This window comes from Limanda limanda, chromosome 8 (genome assembly GCF_963576545.1).
Source record: "Limanda limanda chromosome 8, fLimLim1.1, whole genome shotgun sequence".
NCBI lineage: Eukaryota > Metazoa > Chordata > Actinopteri > Pleuronectiformes > Pleuronectidae > Limanda > Limanda limanda.
This window is the reverse complement of record NC_083643.1, coordinates 1,556,801-1,571,152: the sequence shown is the minus strand read 5'-3', so window position 1 is coordinate 1,571,152 and position 14,352 is coordinate 1,556,801. Positions and strand designations below refer to the sequence as shown.

The 14,352-nt window shown below is 44.4% G+C and overlaps 2 protein-coding genes across 2 annotated transcripts; one reads left to right on the top strand and one right to left on the bottom strand.

Moving 5' to 3' along the window:
- The first annotated feature begins 2,636 nt into the window (after window positions 1–2,636).
- On the top strand, window positions 2,637–9,126 carry klhl36 (kelch-like family member 36). Its single transcript, XM_061077318.1, has 9 exons — window positions 2,637–2,833; window positions 3,629–3,712; window positions 4,285–4,479; window positions 4,600–4,722; window positions 5,165–5,386; window positions 5,482–5,787; window positions 6,675–6,902; window positions 6,989–7,146; window positions 7,745–9,126. Exons 2-9 carry the CDS (start codon window positions 3,653–3,655, stop codon window positions 8,343–8,345), a joined length of 1,893 nt encoding a protein of 630 aa, XP_060933301.1. The 5' UTR covers window positions 2,637–2,833; window positions 3,629–3,652; the 3' UTR covers window positions 8,346–9,126.
- Window positions 8,905–13,268, bottom strand: zgc:56622 (uncharacterized protein LOC326033 homolog). Its single transcript, XM_061077341.1, has 10 exons — window positions 12,959–13,268; window positions 11,427–11,603; window positions 11,197–11,313; window positions 10,773–10,850; window positions 10,355–10,471; window positions 10,160–10,272; window positions 9,821–9,908; window positions 9,640–9,723; window positions 9,385–9,467; window positions 8,905–9,286 (listed from the first exon to the last, which is right to left on the bottom strand). Exons 1-10 carry the CDS (start codon window positions 13,052–13,054, stop codon window positions 9,253–9,255), a joined length of 987 nt encoding a protein of 328 aa, XP_060933324.1. The 5' UTR covers window positions 13,055–13,268; the 3' UTR covers window positions 8,905–9,252.
- Window positions 13,269–14,352: the final 1,084 nt, after the last annotated feature.

Sequence of the window (14,352 nt, the reverse complement as noted above, 5' to 3'; positions counted from 1 at the left end):
CCTGGAATTTGCTCTGGTTGTTGGTACATACAGTGAACATAACAAAATAAAAACACAATAAATACAACACACATATATAAAAACAATATATAAAATAAAAAGATATAAAAGATCAAATATATAAAGTGAAATACAAAATGCAAAACAGGAGAGCAATGTCAATTTGCAATATGCAATGCAATGCAATATAATTTAATATGTGTTAATGTAAATAATAGATTATTAGAATAAAAGATTATTTTACCTACATTCTTGTCATATTTGATTTTCACATTGACAGAGAGAATTTTTCATTCAACACTTTATTCTTTACACATCCAATACAAAATCATCCACATTTTAGCAGAATGATTTGATCACTTGTTTCATACAGACTGGTTTGTTAATAATTTGTTGATTTTATCTATATCCACTTAATATTACACTCAAAAAGCAGGAAAAACAAGGGAATGACAGAAATGCAGAGAACTGAATTCAAAACATCTTGATCCCAGAGAGCCAATCAGTTAAATACAGTTCTGACATTATAAAGTGAGATTTGTGTATGTGTCTGTAAAAGGACATTGAACAGGATGTGAAAACTGAATGTAGGAACATAGATGATTAAAGTGATTGAGTGCATGGAGATAAGTAATACAGACATAAATTAAATACAGTTAAGGTTTATGAAATATCTATGCACAGGCCCAGATAGCAGCAGATACATCTATGTTAAGCTGATGAGTAAGTATAAGAATCTACTGTAGAAACTGTGTGTGAATAAGTTCAGTTGCTTAAGAGTCTGTGTGTGGGTGGGTGGGGGGGGAGTAAGGGGATGTACGGAGATATCAGCTCTGTGCGAGGAAGAGGAAAGAAGAGACATTCGAAAAGTGAAGCAGAAATATGAAAAACATCTCAAATATGAATCCTTGATATGAATAAATATAAAAATTTTGAAGAGGCAATGTGATATGTGAGTGTGTTCATGAATTTTATTATCAAATGTCAACTGTGATCTTTGTGTGTAGATTGTTTCTTTCTCTCGGGAAAATAAAGGTTGATTCATACACCCACCAAGTCGAAATGTTTTTACTTTACTATACATTTAACAACGTAATTATAATTTACTAGCAGAGGTATATATTTTATGATTTAAATACCAGAAAATGTCAAATACATGACTCATCCTTTTTCTGTGACACGTTTTAAACTGTTTTAATCTGAAGGCACAACAACCACTTCCAGTTTTTTCTGATCTAAATTGTTGAACTTGACAAAAGCTCTGCAGAGGAATCAGACAGTTTCATTTTCACTCATCACGTTTGTTAATGATGATCAATGAGAAACATTAATAACATTAATAAAACACCAACTGACACTTTCACTGTGTTTATATTTTAACATGAAGTATATTCTGCATAATGTAAATACAACTTTACAATTCAATACAATACAAACTGTACAACTACAAAACAGAGACTACAATATATGTGTGTAGGCTGGGGAGGGGGTCAGACAGTACAGAGGTCAGAGGTCACATCATCAGTCTGAGTGCTGAGGCCGCAGCTTGTCCATCACTGCATCATCCCGCCCCCTGCTGGTCCGCAACAAACTCACAGCCTCACCCATTTTACTGTCATGTTGATTACATATATATTTATCATTTATTCATAACGTGTGTCTGAAAGGTGAGAAGCTGACTGGTTATTTATTATGAGTCTGTCTGAGACTCAAAGAGCTGAGTCGTGAACTTCGATCCATCAGACTGAGTTTAAACTCATTTCTTTAGACACACAGTAAAAACTACTTCAGTGAAAACATGGAAACATTCATAACTGTTTGTAACCAAATTATAACAAAAATCAACATATAACAATGAAACATCCTGGAGCTCGAGGACGTGTTTCTGAGTAGATGAGAAAAAAAATATCAGTCTGAAAATAATCTGTGATTACTTTAATGTATGTTTTAAAATATGATTAACTTTGCAGATTTTGCAGATTATTTAATAACTATATATGTTTTAATTGTGAATTATATATTACGAGTTCTGCTTTAGAAAATAATAATAATGATAATAATACCTACTTCTACTACAACTATTACTACTAATGTTATAATATATATATAAATATATATTCATATATATATATATGTATACAGAACTGTGTCCTTGTTCTTTTTACATTTTAATCCTCTTCCGTAGAAGTCAGAATTCTGAGATTAAAGTCAGAATTCTGAGAAAAAAGTCAGAATTCTGAGTTTAAACTCAGAACTCACTTATTTTTTCCACAGTGGCCCTAATCCTCTTCCGTACTTTAGAAACATAATGATAGTAGAAAATCTCTTGAAACGTTGAGGACATGTTCGGTCTTGAATGTGCTCTGGTTTGTGATTGGTCCTTTAAGCAGCATTGAGCTTCAAAATAAAACAGCAATGTAACGTGTTGACGATATTTTCAAGAAGAAATAACTTAAAAAACTAAATTTTAAATGAATAATGACCCCTTTGATTTTATTGCTGGTGTCAGTATTATTAAATTCTTACGGTCTTTATTTATTGTCAGTTAAATGTTTTAGTTGTGGGAGGTACACATCAAAGGGAATTATTTTGAAAACTGAAAGCGGAAGTGTGTTTGTTTATCCAGATAACAGGAAGTGGTGCAGCTCTGTGTTTTGTGTTATAAACGGTTTTTACGTGTGTGTGTGTGCGTGAACAGTCACGTGATTAAACCGGTTTATAAACAGCTCAAACACAACAACACTCTTCAAGCTTCCGGTTTGTGTTGTTTTTCTTCTTCTACGTTTTAACTGCGAGTTACAGACGAGTGAAACAGACGATGTTTCCATGAGAGGTCAGTTCACACACACACACACACACACACACACACACACACACGCACACTCACACACGTTCTGTATCTGTGTGTGTGTGAGAGACCAGAGTATGTGTGTGTGTGAGAGAGAGAGTGTGTGTGTTTGTGTGTGTTTGTATGTGTGTGTGTGTGTGTGTGTGTGTGTGTGTGAGTGTGTGTGTGTGTGTGTGAGAGTGTGTGAGAGTGTGTGTGAGAGAGAGAGAGAGAGAGAGTGAGAGAGAGTGTGTGTGTGTATGTGTGTGTGTGTGTGAGAGAGAGTGTGTGAGAGAGTGAGAGAGTGTGTGTGTGTGTGTGTGTGTATGTGTGTGTGTGAGAGAGTGAGAGAGTGTGTGTGTGTGTTTGTGTGTGTGTGTGTGTGAGAGAGAGAGAGCGAGGCAGTGTGTGTGTGTGTGTGTGTGTGTGTGTGTGTGTGTGTGTGTGTGTGTGTGTGAGAGAGAGAGAGAGAGGTAGTGTGTGTGTGTGTGTGTGTGAGAGAGAGAGGTAGTGTGTGTGTGTGTGCGAGAGAGAGAGTGTGTGTGTGTGTGTGTGTGTGATGTTGGTTCTCGAGCAAACAGTTTGACAAAATGTCTCCATAAGCATAGAAAGATGAGTGTTGTAATTATGTGGTAATAATGAATGTAGGTCTATGTAAAGTCCACTGAAGTCCTGGAGCTCTAACTCTGTGTGTGTGTGTGTGTGTGTGTGTGTGTGTGTGTGTGTGTGTGTGTGTGTGTGTGTGTGTGTGTGTGTGTGTGTGTGTGTGTGTGTGTGTGTGTGTGTGTGTGTGTACTTTAGATGATGCCCACCTGAGGGGACGTGATGGACAATGTCAAAACAAGCCGTGTGAGTCGGCCTCAGCGGATCAGTGAAACATCCAAGGTCAGTGTGTGTGTGTGTGTGTGTGTTTGTCAGTCTATGTGTGTGTCTGTGTGTGTGTGACATCAACGTTTCTCAAAACACATCTGCCAAATTATGGTTTTCAGGAATTTGTTTTGATATTTTCACCATTTCAGCTGCAATAGTCAAAATTCAAACCCAACACACAGTGGCTCTTACGTTGTGGTTATTAGTTACCATGGTAACAGGTATTTAGAGTTAAAATGTGTGATAATCCATAATTATCTCACCTAATGATGTTAAATCCTCAAGTTTCCTCTTCACTGTATCTGAACGTGTTTAAATTTAAACGTGTGAAATACCAATGAGTTATTTTTAAAGTGGTTCCTCAGTAAAGATGCTGACTGTCACTGACTTCTCGTTAAAGCTTCATAAACATCTTATTAAAGTTATTTCACTAAAATTATTTCTATGAACCTTTAATCTAAATAAATAATGTTTTTTAAAAGCTCTCTCTCTTCTTCTTCTGCGCTGAATTTGCTTTGTAGTGATTTTCTAATAACCTTGAATAAGTAAAAGCAGGAGTTGTGTTTCCGTGTCCGGCGGCGCTGCAGGTGTTCCGATGGGCGGAGCAGGGGGCGGAGCTTCTGCGCGGCCTGGACGAGCAGCGGCAGCTCGCTCACTTCTGTGACGTGGTGCTGGTGGCCGACGACCACCGGGTCCCGGCTCACCGCGCCCTGCTCGCCATCTCCAGCCCGTACTTCCACGCCATGTTCACCTTGGGCATGAGGGAGGAGCATCAGGAGGAGGTGAAGTCACAACATTTGTTTTCACCCGGTTCATCATTGCTCGCCTCCATTTAACGTGAAGAACATTCATGTTGGAGTCGCCCTGATATCTCCGGGCTCCTCCCCCCCCCCCCCCCCCAGGTGGAGCTGGTGGGGTTGTCCTGCGCCGGTCTGAAGGCTGTGGTCGACTTCCTGTACACCGCTGAGCTGCCATTGGACGGAGGGAACATCGACTCTGTGCTGGAAGCTGCTCACCTGCTGCAGGTACTTCCTGTTCCACTGGTTGTTAACGTGTTGTTAACGTGTTGTTAACGTGTTGTTAACGTGTTGTTAACGTGTTGTAAACGTGTTGTTAACGTGTTGTTAACGTGTTGTTGACGTGTTGTAAACGTGTTGTTAACGTGTTGTTAACGTGTTGTTGACGTGTTGTAAACGTGTTGTTAACGTGTTGTAAACGTGTTGTTAACGTGTACGACACAAGATGGACGACATGCCAGCTCCTCGAAAGTGAAGCCAAAGTGTCTCTGTTGCCCCCTGGTGGCTGGTCGCAGTGAACCTCCTCCATGTTAGCAGATGGAACATGAGCCAAACTAAATAATCAAAGTAGACGTTAAGTAAATGTCGTTGTTATCAGACTGATGTTTGTCAGTGTTCGTGTTTCTGTGGAGTTCCGGGCGCCACTCATCACTTCCTGTCTGTCGTGCAGGTGTGGCGAGCGGTGGATTTCTGCTGTCAGTACCTGGAGCAGGAAGTGAGCGAGGACAACTTCCTGTACCTGCAGGAGCTGGCTCTGTTCTACAGCCTGGAGCGCCTGGACGCCTTCATCGACCGCTTCGTCCTCGCTCGTTTCTCCACGCTCTCTCTCACCCGGGACTTCCTGCTCAACATCCCTCTGCACAAACTCAGCTCCTACCTCGCCAGCAGCCAGGTGACGTTCACACATCGTGTTGGAGGAGAAGAGAAGTGGCGAGAGGAGCCTCCATCTTTAATCTCAGTGCTCCTCCTCCTCTTCCTCCTCATCAGGTTCAGCACGCCAGCGAGCAGGCGCTGCTCCAGGTCGCCATGCGGTGGCTCAGCCAGACGCCCGAGCGCACGGCCCACTCCTCCCAGCTGCTCGCCCACATCCGCTTCCCTCTGATGCCGGCGGGCGACCTCGTCGACCCGGTGCTGGCGGCGGTGCGGTCGCTGCTGCCGGGGGGGGCTGGCTGCGAGGCGCTGGTGGAGGAAGCTCTGGAGTATCACGCCAATCCCAGCGCTCAGCCGCTGCTGCAGACAGGACGCACGGCGCTGAGGGGGGGCGTGGAGCAGCTGCTGCTGATTGGAGGAGAGGTATAGAGGGTTTCATTTCTCTCCATCGGGTTGTCAAGTGTCCTGATTCCCTCAAGGTGCTTGTGAGATATCTGGTTCACTCTGTTTGTACAACTGGTCAAAGGTCACTCACTGCGGTTACATGTGTCCGATTGAAACCCGATTTCTGGCGTTGTCCGGTTTCAATCAAAGATCCATGTCATGTAACTCCGCAAATCTAGATTTCTTGTGTCCGACTGAAGTCGGATAACCACCCCCAGATAAGTAGATCGGATCTGGCTGTATATCGGACAACGCGCGCATGTAACTCTGGAAGCTAGACAACAACTGGAGAAGACGTCTTTGCGCATGCTTGAGATCCTGCCCCCCCCCCCCCCCCCCCCTCCCTCCCTGGCCGTGACCCGGGAGTCGACACGTAGATAAAATGTCGCTGTCCGGTGCCGGCCGGCACTCGCCATTACCATTCTAATCAAATGCGCCGTTCGCATTCGCAGTACTCCTAGAGTAAACATGCACAACATCATGTAGAGGGACGTAGCTTCACCTTGCTCTCCGTTCGTCATCTTTCTTGCATGCTGAGTTGAAGGCTGTTGTTGTTTTTGTGTTGCTAGTGGTGACGAGGTCAAGCGGAAATGGCTGGATCACCACTAGCTGTAATGAAAACAGCGCCACCTATCGTAGCAGGGTATGAAATGCTTTCGGACAAGAGTCGGATTTCTCAGTGCCATGTACCCTGAGATAGAGCAGTTAACCCCCCATGGATAGAGAAATCTGATTTCGGCCGAAATCGGGTTTCTGCCATCATGTAAACGTAGTGACTGAGACACATCTCCGGTTTGAACCAGCTCTCACACAAGTTGAGTTGAGTCTTTAATCTCGTTCCATTCTTCTCGTCTTTGCTTCTCGAGGTGTCGGAGTTCGGGGAGGAGCTGAGCGCTAACGTCTGCCGTCTGGCCGGTGAAGCCGAGCAGTGGGCGGTGGAGACGGAGCTGCCGGGCCAGCGGAGCCACCACTGCCTGGCCGTGCTCGGCGGCTTCATCTTCGCTGCCGGCGGCAGCTCGTCCCGGGACAACGGTGGAGACGCTGCCTGTAACCTCCTGTACCGATACGACCCCCGACACAACCAGTGGACCCGGGTACCTCACCACAACAATGCTTACAGTTCCTGCTTGAGTTTCAGCAGATGAGTCACACACACAGTGACGGTATGATGTTCCTCCAGGGGGCGCCGATGAACCAGCGGCGGGTGGACTTCTACCTGGGGACGGTGGGACAGTGTCTGATCGCTGTGGGTGGAAGGAACGACACCGGAGCTCTGTCCTCGGTGGAGCTTTACTGTCCGGCTGAGGACTGCTGGTCCTACGTGGCCGAACTGTCCCGGTAACAAGACCTCATGCTGGGTCTGCTCGTTAGTGGGGGGGGGACTTTGGTCCAAACATTTACAGTCGGTGGAAACGTGTCCAACCCTTCAGAAGATCTGAGGCTTCAGTTCTTTTATAGTATTTTTTACTTTCTACTCCTTACATTTTAAAAATAGCCTCGTTACTCCTATTTCCTTTTGGCTTGTTTTCATTCCGGTTTGTCATCGTTCAAAAACACACACAATCCCCTTACATTACTCTTGCTTTTATACTTTAGGTAGTTTTGAAACCTGTATTTTTACAATTTTACTTAAGTAAAAAGCTTGAGTTGATACTTCAACTTCTACAGAAGTTCTTTTAAACCCTAGTATCTATACTTCTACTTGAGTAATGGATGTGAATACTTTTGACACCTCTGTTCAGTACAAATTAAGAAACCAGATAATCAACATATATTCTCAAGAGCTGAGTTTTATCCCAAGTGACCAAACAAGTTAAATATAAACCCATTAAGCTCTGAGGTGCTTTTAAAAAGACTAAAAGGTGAAACATGCTCGTGTTGCCTTTGATCTTAACAGCTTGACCCATTAAAAGTTTGTTTAATTCTGTTTCTCCAGGTTTACCTACGGTCACGCCGGGACCGTCCACCAGGGGGTGGTCTACATCTCCGGCGGCCATGACTTCCAGATCGGCCCGTACCGCCGAGAGGTCCTGAGCTACGACCCCTCCCAGGCCGGGGGGGTTTGGCTGGAGCGCCAGTCCATGTCTCTGGCCCGCGGCTGGCACTGCATGGCGTCACTCAACCACCTGATCTACGCCATCGGGGGCAGCGACGACCACGAGGACACCACCGAGCGCTTCGACATCCTGCAGGTGGAGTCCTACGACCCCCGCAGCGGCCAGTGGACCCGGGTGGCGCCGTTGCTGCTGCCCAACAGCGAGGCGGGGCTCGCCGTGTGGGCCGGCAAGATCTACGTGCTGGGGGGCTACAGCTGGGAGAGCATGGTGTTCTCCAGAGCCATGCAGGTGTACAACCCCGACAGAGGGTCCTGGTCCAGAGGGCCCGACCTCCCCAAACGCATCGCAGGCGCCTCAGCGTGCGTCTGCAGCGTCAAGCCCTCGACATCATCATCATCATCATCATCATCATCATCATCATCCTCTCCGGAGAAGAAGAAGATGGGACAAAGAGTGAAAGGAAGATCAAACCCTGTGTAACGACGAAGGACTTTTCTCTTTGTCCAGACAGAAGCATCAGCTCATCACACCAGCGCAGGAGGAACCTCTGACGACCTGAGGAGGTTCTGCTCCAAACCCGTTTGAGTGAAGTCTGGTTCACTGGAAGCTCCAACGTTCCAAGGATCTGGAGCAGAACCCAGAACCAGAGCTGATCTGGTGGAAGAAGAGTTTTAAATAGAGCTCATCCCGTCCCTCAGGGAATCCTAGAACCTGAGGGACGGACGTGGAGACCAATGAGGTGAGACGTGGTCGTATGTCTCAGGCTTCTCTCCTGTGTTCTGTCCTCTCAGGACCTTTGTCCTACTCAACACAGGAAGTTGACTGTCTGTGGACGGAGTTGTTCCGTCTTTTAGTCGTTATCTATCCGACTTCTTAGCCCTGGTTCCCATGGTTACTGGAGGAGAGAGAAGGGACTGAAGTGTGTCGGGCCGAGCGAGGATCAACATGAATCAAACTAAGTTCAGTTTGAAAACCGGATCAACAGCCTCGAACCGGCACATTTTGATAACTGACTGTAATAAAATATGAAACGTGTCTCAACTGTCAAACTGCTTTTAATTAAAAACAATCTCGTGTCAACAGAAACACACACTTGACTTTATTCATAACAGGGAAACACACAAAGAGCTGATCTATATTTTGTTTACATTCATGTTTGTAAACTGAATTCTCTTCACAGTTGTCATCACATTTCATCAGGTAGAGAGTCACTGGAGGGTTTCAGTGTGTGATGCTGGTGGGAGGAGCCGTGTGACGCTGGTGGGAGGAGCTGTGTGATGCTGGTGGGAGGAGCCGTACTGAGTGTTTCCTGTGGATTCAAATCAGATCACACGTCTCTGGAAGGTGAAGGTTTGAGTGAAGATCCAGTTTGTCGTCTTTTCTCTCCTCACACGAAGGGATAGTACGGATGAGACTTGACTCTGAGAAACACACACACACACACAACAGACACACACACACAGTGACTCGCTGCATCGAACACCAGGCTGAAGCTACACAGGACGTTTTGTGGACTCACTCCTCGAACAGGAAGGCCTTCCACCCCCGGTCCAGAGCCCTCAGAGCCGTCATGTCTTCTTCAGACAGACTGAAGTCAAAGATCTGCACAGGGACACAGGCTGGTTTAACCATGTTACTGCTTCCACAGGCAGCTTTTTGTGTGTTCATGTGTGTAGTGTAGTCAGTAAACTGGTGTATTATTACATGACAGATTATGTGCAGCATCTATATTTGCTGATTTTTTACCCTTTAGTCCCACAACGAGGAAAATTACCTTTGTGTTTTCGAGAATGCGATGAGGTTTGTCACTCTTTGGAATAACAGCAACACCCTGCTGTACGTGGTACCTCAGCAAAACCTGCCACAACACAACACTACTGTTACTGACAAAGTAATACACACATATATATTCATACACACATACATGTACGCACAGTACAGACGCCTGCACTGACCTGGGCTGAGCTGTGTCTGTGCTTTTTGGCAATTTCTGTAACGACCGGGTCGTCCAGGAGTTTGTGAGGATCAGTGTCTCCTTTAAACCTGAGACAGAAAACACACAACAGTTTTATTCATGACAATCTGAAGGCATGATGGCACGAGGAACAAATATATTGTTTAGCTCAAAACCAAACAATTAATTAAGGGAAATACAGTAGGTATTTGAAGTATTTGTATTTTTAAAATGATTAGACAAACTGAGTCTTTTGTGTTAATATCACATCCTGGTTATTTGAGGAAACTGTTGCCTCCTCTGACTTTGAGGAGCACCGCAGTGATGCTGGGGGTCTTACATGTCCGGGGGTCGTGCAGGTGAACCAAACGGGCTGTAGGCGACCAGAGTTATGTTCCTGGACTTACAGAACTCCACCATCTCCGCGTGCACCATGTACGGATGCAGCTCCACCTGCAGAGATGGAAAGTTAGAGGCGAGGATCTGTGGATGTTGATCCGTGCAGACAGAAAGCTTCTGGAGGATCTGGCGGCACCTGGTTCACAGCAGGGGGCACCTGACCCAGAGCCAGGAGTCTCTCCAGCTGCAAGATGCTGAAGTTGGAGACTCCGATGTTCTTCACCTTCCCTGAGGCCTGGAGAGCTTCCATCCCCTGAAAACACACAGAGACGTGTCAACGTGTCAGCTGCAGATCAACCAGTTCTGTCACATGTTGTTTTACAGGAACAGAACTAGAAATCATATGTTGTTAATGAGACACTAAACAAACACATTTGTCCATAAGAAGAACTTTTATCAGACCATTGAATGCTGTTTTTAAACAAGAAAATTAAACTCACCTTGAGGAGGAAAGGTTTATTTATATATATTTATTTATTTTCATTATTCTTCTGTATATTTGTATTACTACAACTCATATTTTGAGATGTAAACGAGAGATCACATGTTCTTACTCTCCACACGTCCAGGTAGTCGATGTCAGACGTCAGTAACTCTCCGTCCTTCTTCGGAAAGAGCTCATCACCCACTTTCTGTGGAGACATTTTAAATTCTAACAAAAGCTTGTCGGCAGAAACACGCGTCCATATTTCATATTATTAATTTAGCAAAGTTTAAAAACACATGGAGCCAGAAATTACTCTTAAACTGCTTTAAATTATATTTTGATATTGTACAATGAGTAAAATGACTTAATTTGAGCAGGTGGACAAACCTGTGATGACTATGAGTAACTCTTAAGGCTCGAGACAAAAGATTTGTACAGTGTCTGACCTTTGACCTTCCGCCCCCTGGTGGTCAAGAATCACTTAATGCAGCTTTAACTCCCATTAATCATTATTCCATCACACATATCTATAGATCTATACATATGCTGACCTTCAGGCCGACAGGGAAATGCACGAGGTATAGATCCAGGTAGTCCAGCTGCAGATCCTTCAGGGATTTGTTCAGACACGCTGGGATGTCCTCTGCTGCATGATGGGTAATCCACAGCTGGAAATTAAAGAAACAAAATAAACCCAAGTAGAATATGTAAGAAAGCATTTGAAGCATTCAAATCAAAACAGGTAGTGATGAGATAATGATAATCATTGATCAGCAGCCACCTTACTGACGATGAACATGTCCTGTCGCCTGATGACGCCTTGCTTCATCTTGGAGCGCAGAGCTTTCCCGATGGCCTCCTCGTTGTGGTACATCCAGGCCGTGTCGATGTGGCGGTAGCCGGCGGCGATGGCGGCCTCCACGGCGCCCTGGACTGAGGTTTGAGGAAGGTGGGAGGACTGGAACAAAGGAAACACAGTCAAACCATTAACAGCTTCACTTCATCAAGGGAATTTGGAGTTTAGGAAAGACGGTCAATATATCAGCACTTAAACCAACGTGGTTAAAGTTATTTATCAAACTCATCTGTTCACATGTTCACCATAAAGACCGGAAACAGTTTAGTCCATAACCACCATTACAAGTATGATTTGTCCTTTTTATATCTTTGTCTTTGAACTGATCAAAGCAGATGAGATGGAATGAGTGGAAACTAAAGCAGAAGCAGAATCATCAACATCTTTCAAAAGAACGTTTGGTAAAGAAAAAGTCTGGAAAACTCCCAGAGGATGAGAATTGGAACAGGAGGAAGATCCAGAGGAAGAGGAGGGACTCAGGTGGGACACATCCGGCTGCAGGTGAGCAAGGAAGCAGGAAACACCAGGAAGTGAAGGGAGACCAGATTTCAAAATAAAACTGAAACTGAGACAACAAACATGAGAAATTAAAAAAATAGTAGTAGTTCTGTCCTCATCAGTTGTATTAACTCAGTTTTCTTTAAATTACCGTTTCGTCTGCATCTGTCCTGGTTCGACCTAAGTGTGCGTTTGAGGGCGGAGCTTGTTTAAATACAGAGGACAGGTAAAATGGACCAGACCAAGTGCTGCACCAGCATGGGGGCGGGTGGGGTTCCTTTTTATGAAGTTTTATTTGTTGTGCATTTTGTTTCCCCCTATTGTTTCCAAATGATCTGATCAGCCAGTCTATATGTCTCCCCTGTTTTATTTAATGTCCTGCTTTGTTTAACATGTTTTTTTAAGTAGAATTCTATTTGGTCGACCCTTTTATTTTAATTGACCTAGAAATCTATTTAATTTGCTTATTCTCAATGTCTCTTTGTGTGAAATGCTCTTGTGAAACCCCCCTCCTGTGCTCAGACTCTCCAGAGGATGTGCACAGACCTGGCTCCAGGCGTCTGAGGAGGTTTCCTGTCACACATGAACAACACAGCAGGAGATTCTCCAATTAACCTTAATCAAAACACAGTGGACCAGCTGGCCAATCAGAGCAGCTTCATCAGGAGGCGGGCCTTAAAGAGACAGGAGCTAAAACCCAGTGTTTGAGACAGAGGCTGAAAGGAGGAGCAGCAGCGACCGACAGTCTGAGGAAGTGTTTCCTGAAGATAAGAGCATGAAAACCTAAGTTCTATTGAGAACATTTCTACAGCCCTGCAGCCTGGAGGAGTAATCTCACAATCATTCACCCGTTAGAAAGACTTCATTCACTAAAGAACCTTTTGACCAAAGTGCAGCTCAGAGCAAACACAAGGTGCTGAGAGCTGAGCACAGATATAAGAAGGAGTGAGTGAATCTACCTTCCAGGTCCCCAGACCCAGGACGGGCATGAGGGATCCGTCCCTCAGCTCCAAGCTCCGGGACACCTGCGTCTCCTCCATGTCCACAGAGAACATTAAACCACACCACGAAGCAACAGGCTCATATCTCAGAGCTTCCTCTTCTCTCACGTTCCCCTCGGCCGTGACTTCACCTCCTTCCTTTTTCTTTGCTGACTCTGCTTCTGTGTCTCGTGCCCTTCTGTCTTTGACCCGCTCCCTTGTTCCTCATAGTTCTCTCCCTCTCTGCTCTTATCAGTGCACAAGTTAATTATTGGACAACACTCAAAGTACTTGAGCAAGGCACACAGTATTTATATGTATACTCAGTAAGTCAGGAGGAGCTTGTTGCAAAGGTCACCGGCATAGGGGTGAAGTGTAAACACACACACACACACACACACACACATGCGCACACATGCAGGTTCACTGTGAAGAGAAGTACACTCTGCTGTAATGTCTCCAGTCACCTTTAGATGGTGATGTTGTGTCATTGTGTTACTAAAATACAGAGGATTTCTAGGAAAACAATAACACAATAAATTCTCAGAAGTCTTCATGTTAAAAAAACAAAAAAGCTTCTGCAGCTACATGATTAACTGTGTTGGATTTATGCTTTTATTTAGAATATAATCACAGTTTGCTTTCAGGCTGTGGTTCAGGAGCTGGAGAGACATGTACAGTATATAGTACAGTACTAGAGAGACATTACAGTATAGTACATTTACTATATTTAAAGATTGGATATTGCAAATGACCCGGGGAACAAAAGTATCAAAATCCTTGTGCGTCATTTGGTTTGTGGTGATATAATTATTGAAACTAGAATGTGAGTCAGTGGAGAAGAAACTTCCACTGGTGCCAAACAATCAGACAGAGGATTGTCGAGTTCCCATAAAATATAATTATTATATCATTCTTTTAAAATGTTACCCCTGGTGGCTGGCTGCAGTTTTTTTTTAAATAAAACGAAGATTTGTGTTGTGTATGTGGATGAGACTCAGAGCAAACATGCACAACAGTAATGAAACACCCCCCCAACAGGAAACAAGACATTTAAAAGACAAAGTAACAGACTGAATAGTTTGAAGTTAGAAGTGTGTTTATGTCCATCCTGACTCATGTGATCAGAATCTGTTCAGCAGGTCTCTCTTCCTTCAGACTGGATCTCCACTCCTCAGAAGAGAATCTAATTCTTATGTAACTGCACACGTGACTGAACACATATGGATCCTCACTCTGCTTCTCATGCTGGGCCCCCAGAAACACGTGGGACCACTCTGGAGGATTGAGTTTCCTTCTCCTCTGCAGTTTGCTCTCGGGAAACACAAAACTTTACATGTATATAAATTAGCCAAATGTACAACAGTGTCAGC

Coding starts and splice junctions, on each gene's coding strand:
- klhl36 (XM_061077318.1), top strand. CDS start 3,653: ATGGACAATGTCAAAACAAGCCGTGTGAGTCGGCCTCAGCGGATCAGT. Junction 3,713..4,284: donor GGATCAGTGAAACATCCAAG/GTCAGTGTGTGT, acceptor GCGGCGCTGCAG/GTGTTCCGATGGGCGGAGCA. Junction 5,387..5,481: donor CCTACCTCGCCAGCAGCCAG/GTGACGTTCACA, acceptor CCTCCTCATCAG/GTTCAGCACGCCAGCGAGCA.
- zgc:56622 (XM_061077341.1), bottom strand. CDS start 13,054: ATGTTCTCTGTGGACATGGAGGAGACGCAGGTGTCCCGGAGCTTGGAG. Junction 10,273..10,354: donor TGCCCCCTGCTGTGAACCAG/GTGCCGCCAGAT, acceptor CCATCTCTGCAG/GTGGAGCTGCATCCGTACAT. Junction 9,468..9,639: donor GCATTCTCGAAAACACAAAG/GTAATTTTCCTC, acceptor GTCCCTGTGCAG/ATCTTTGACTTCAGTCTGTC.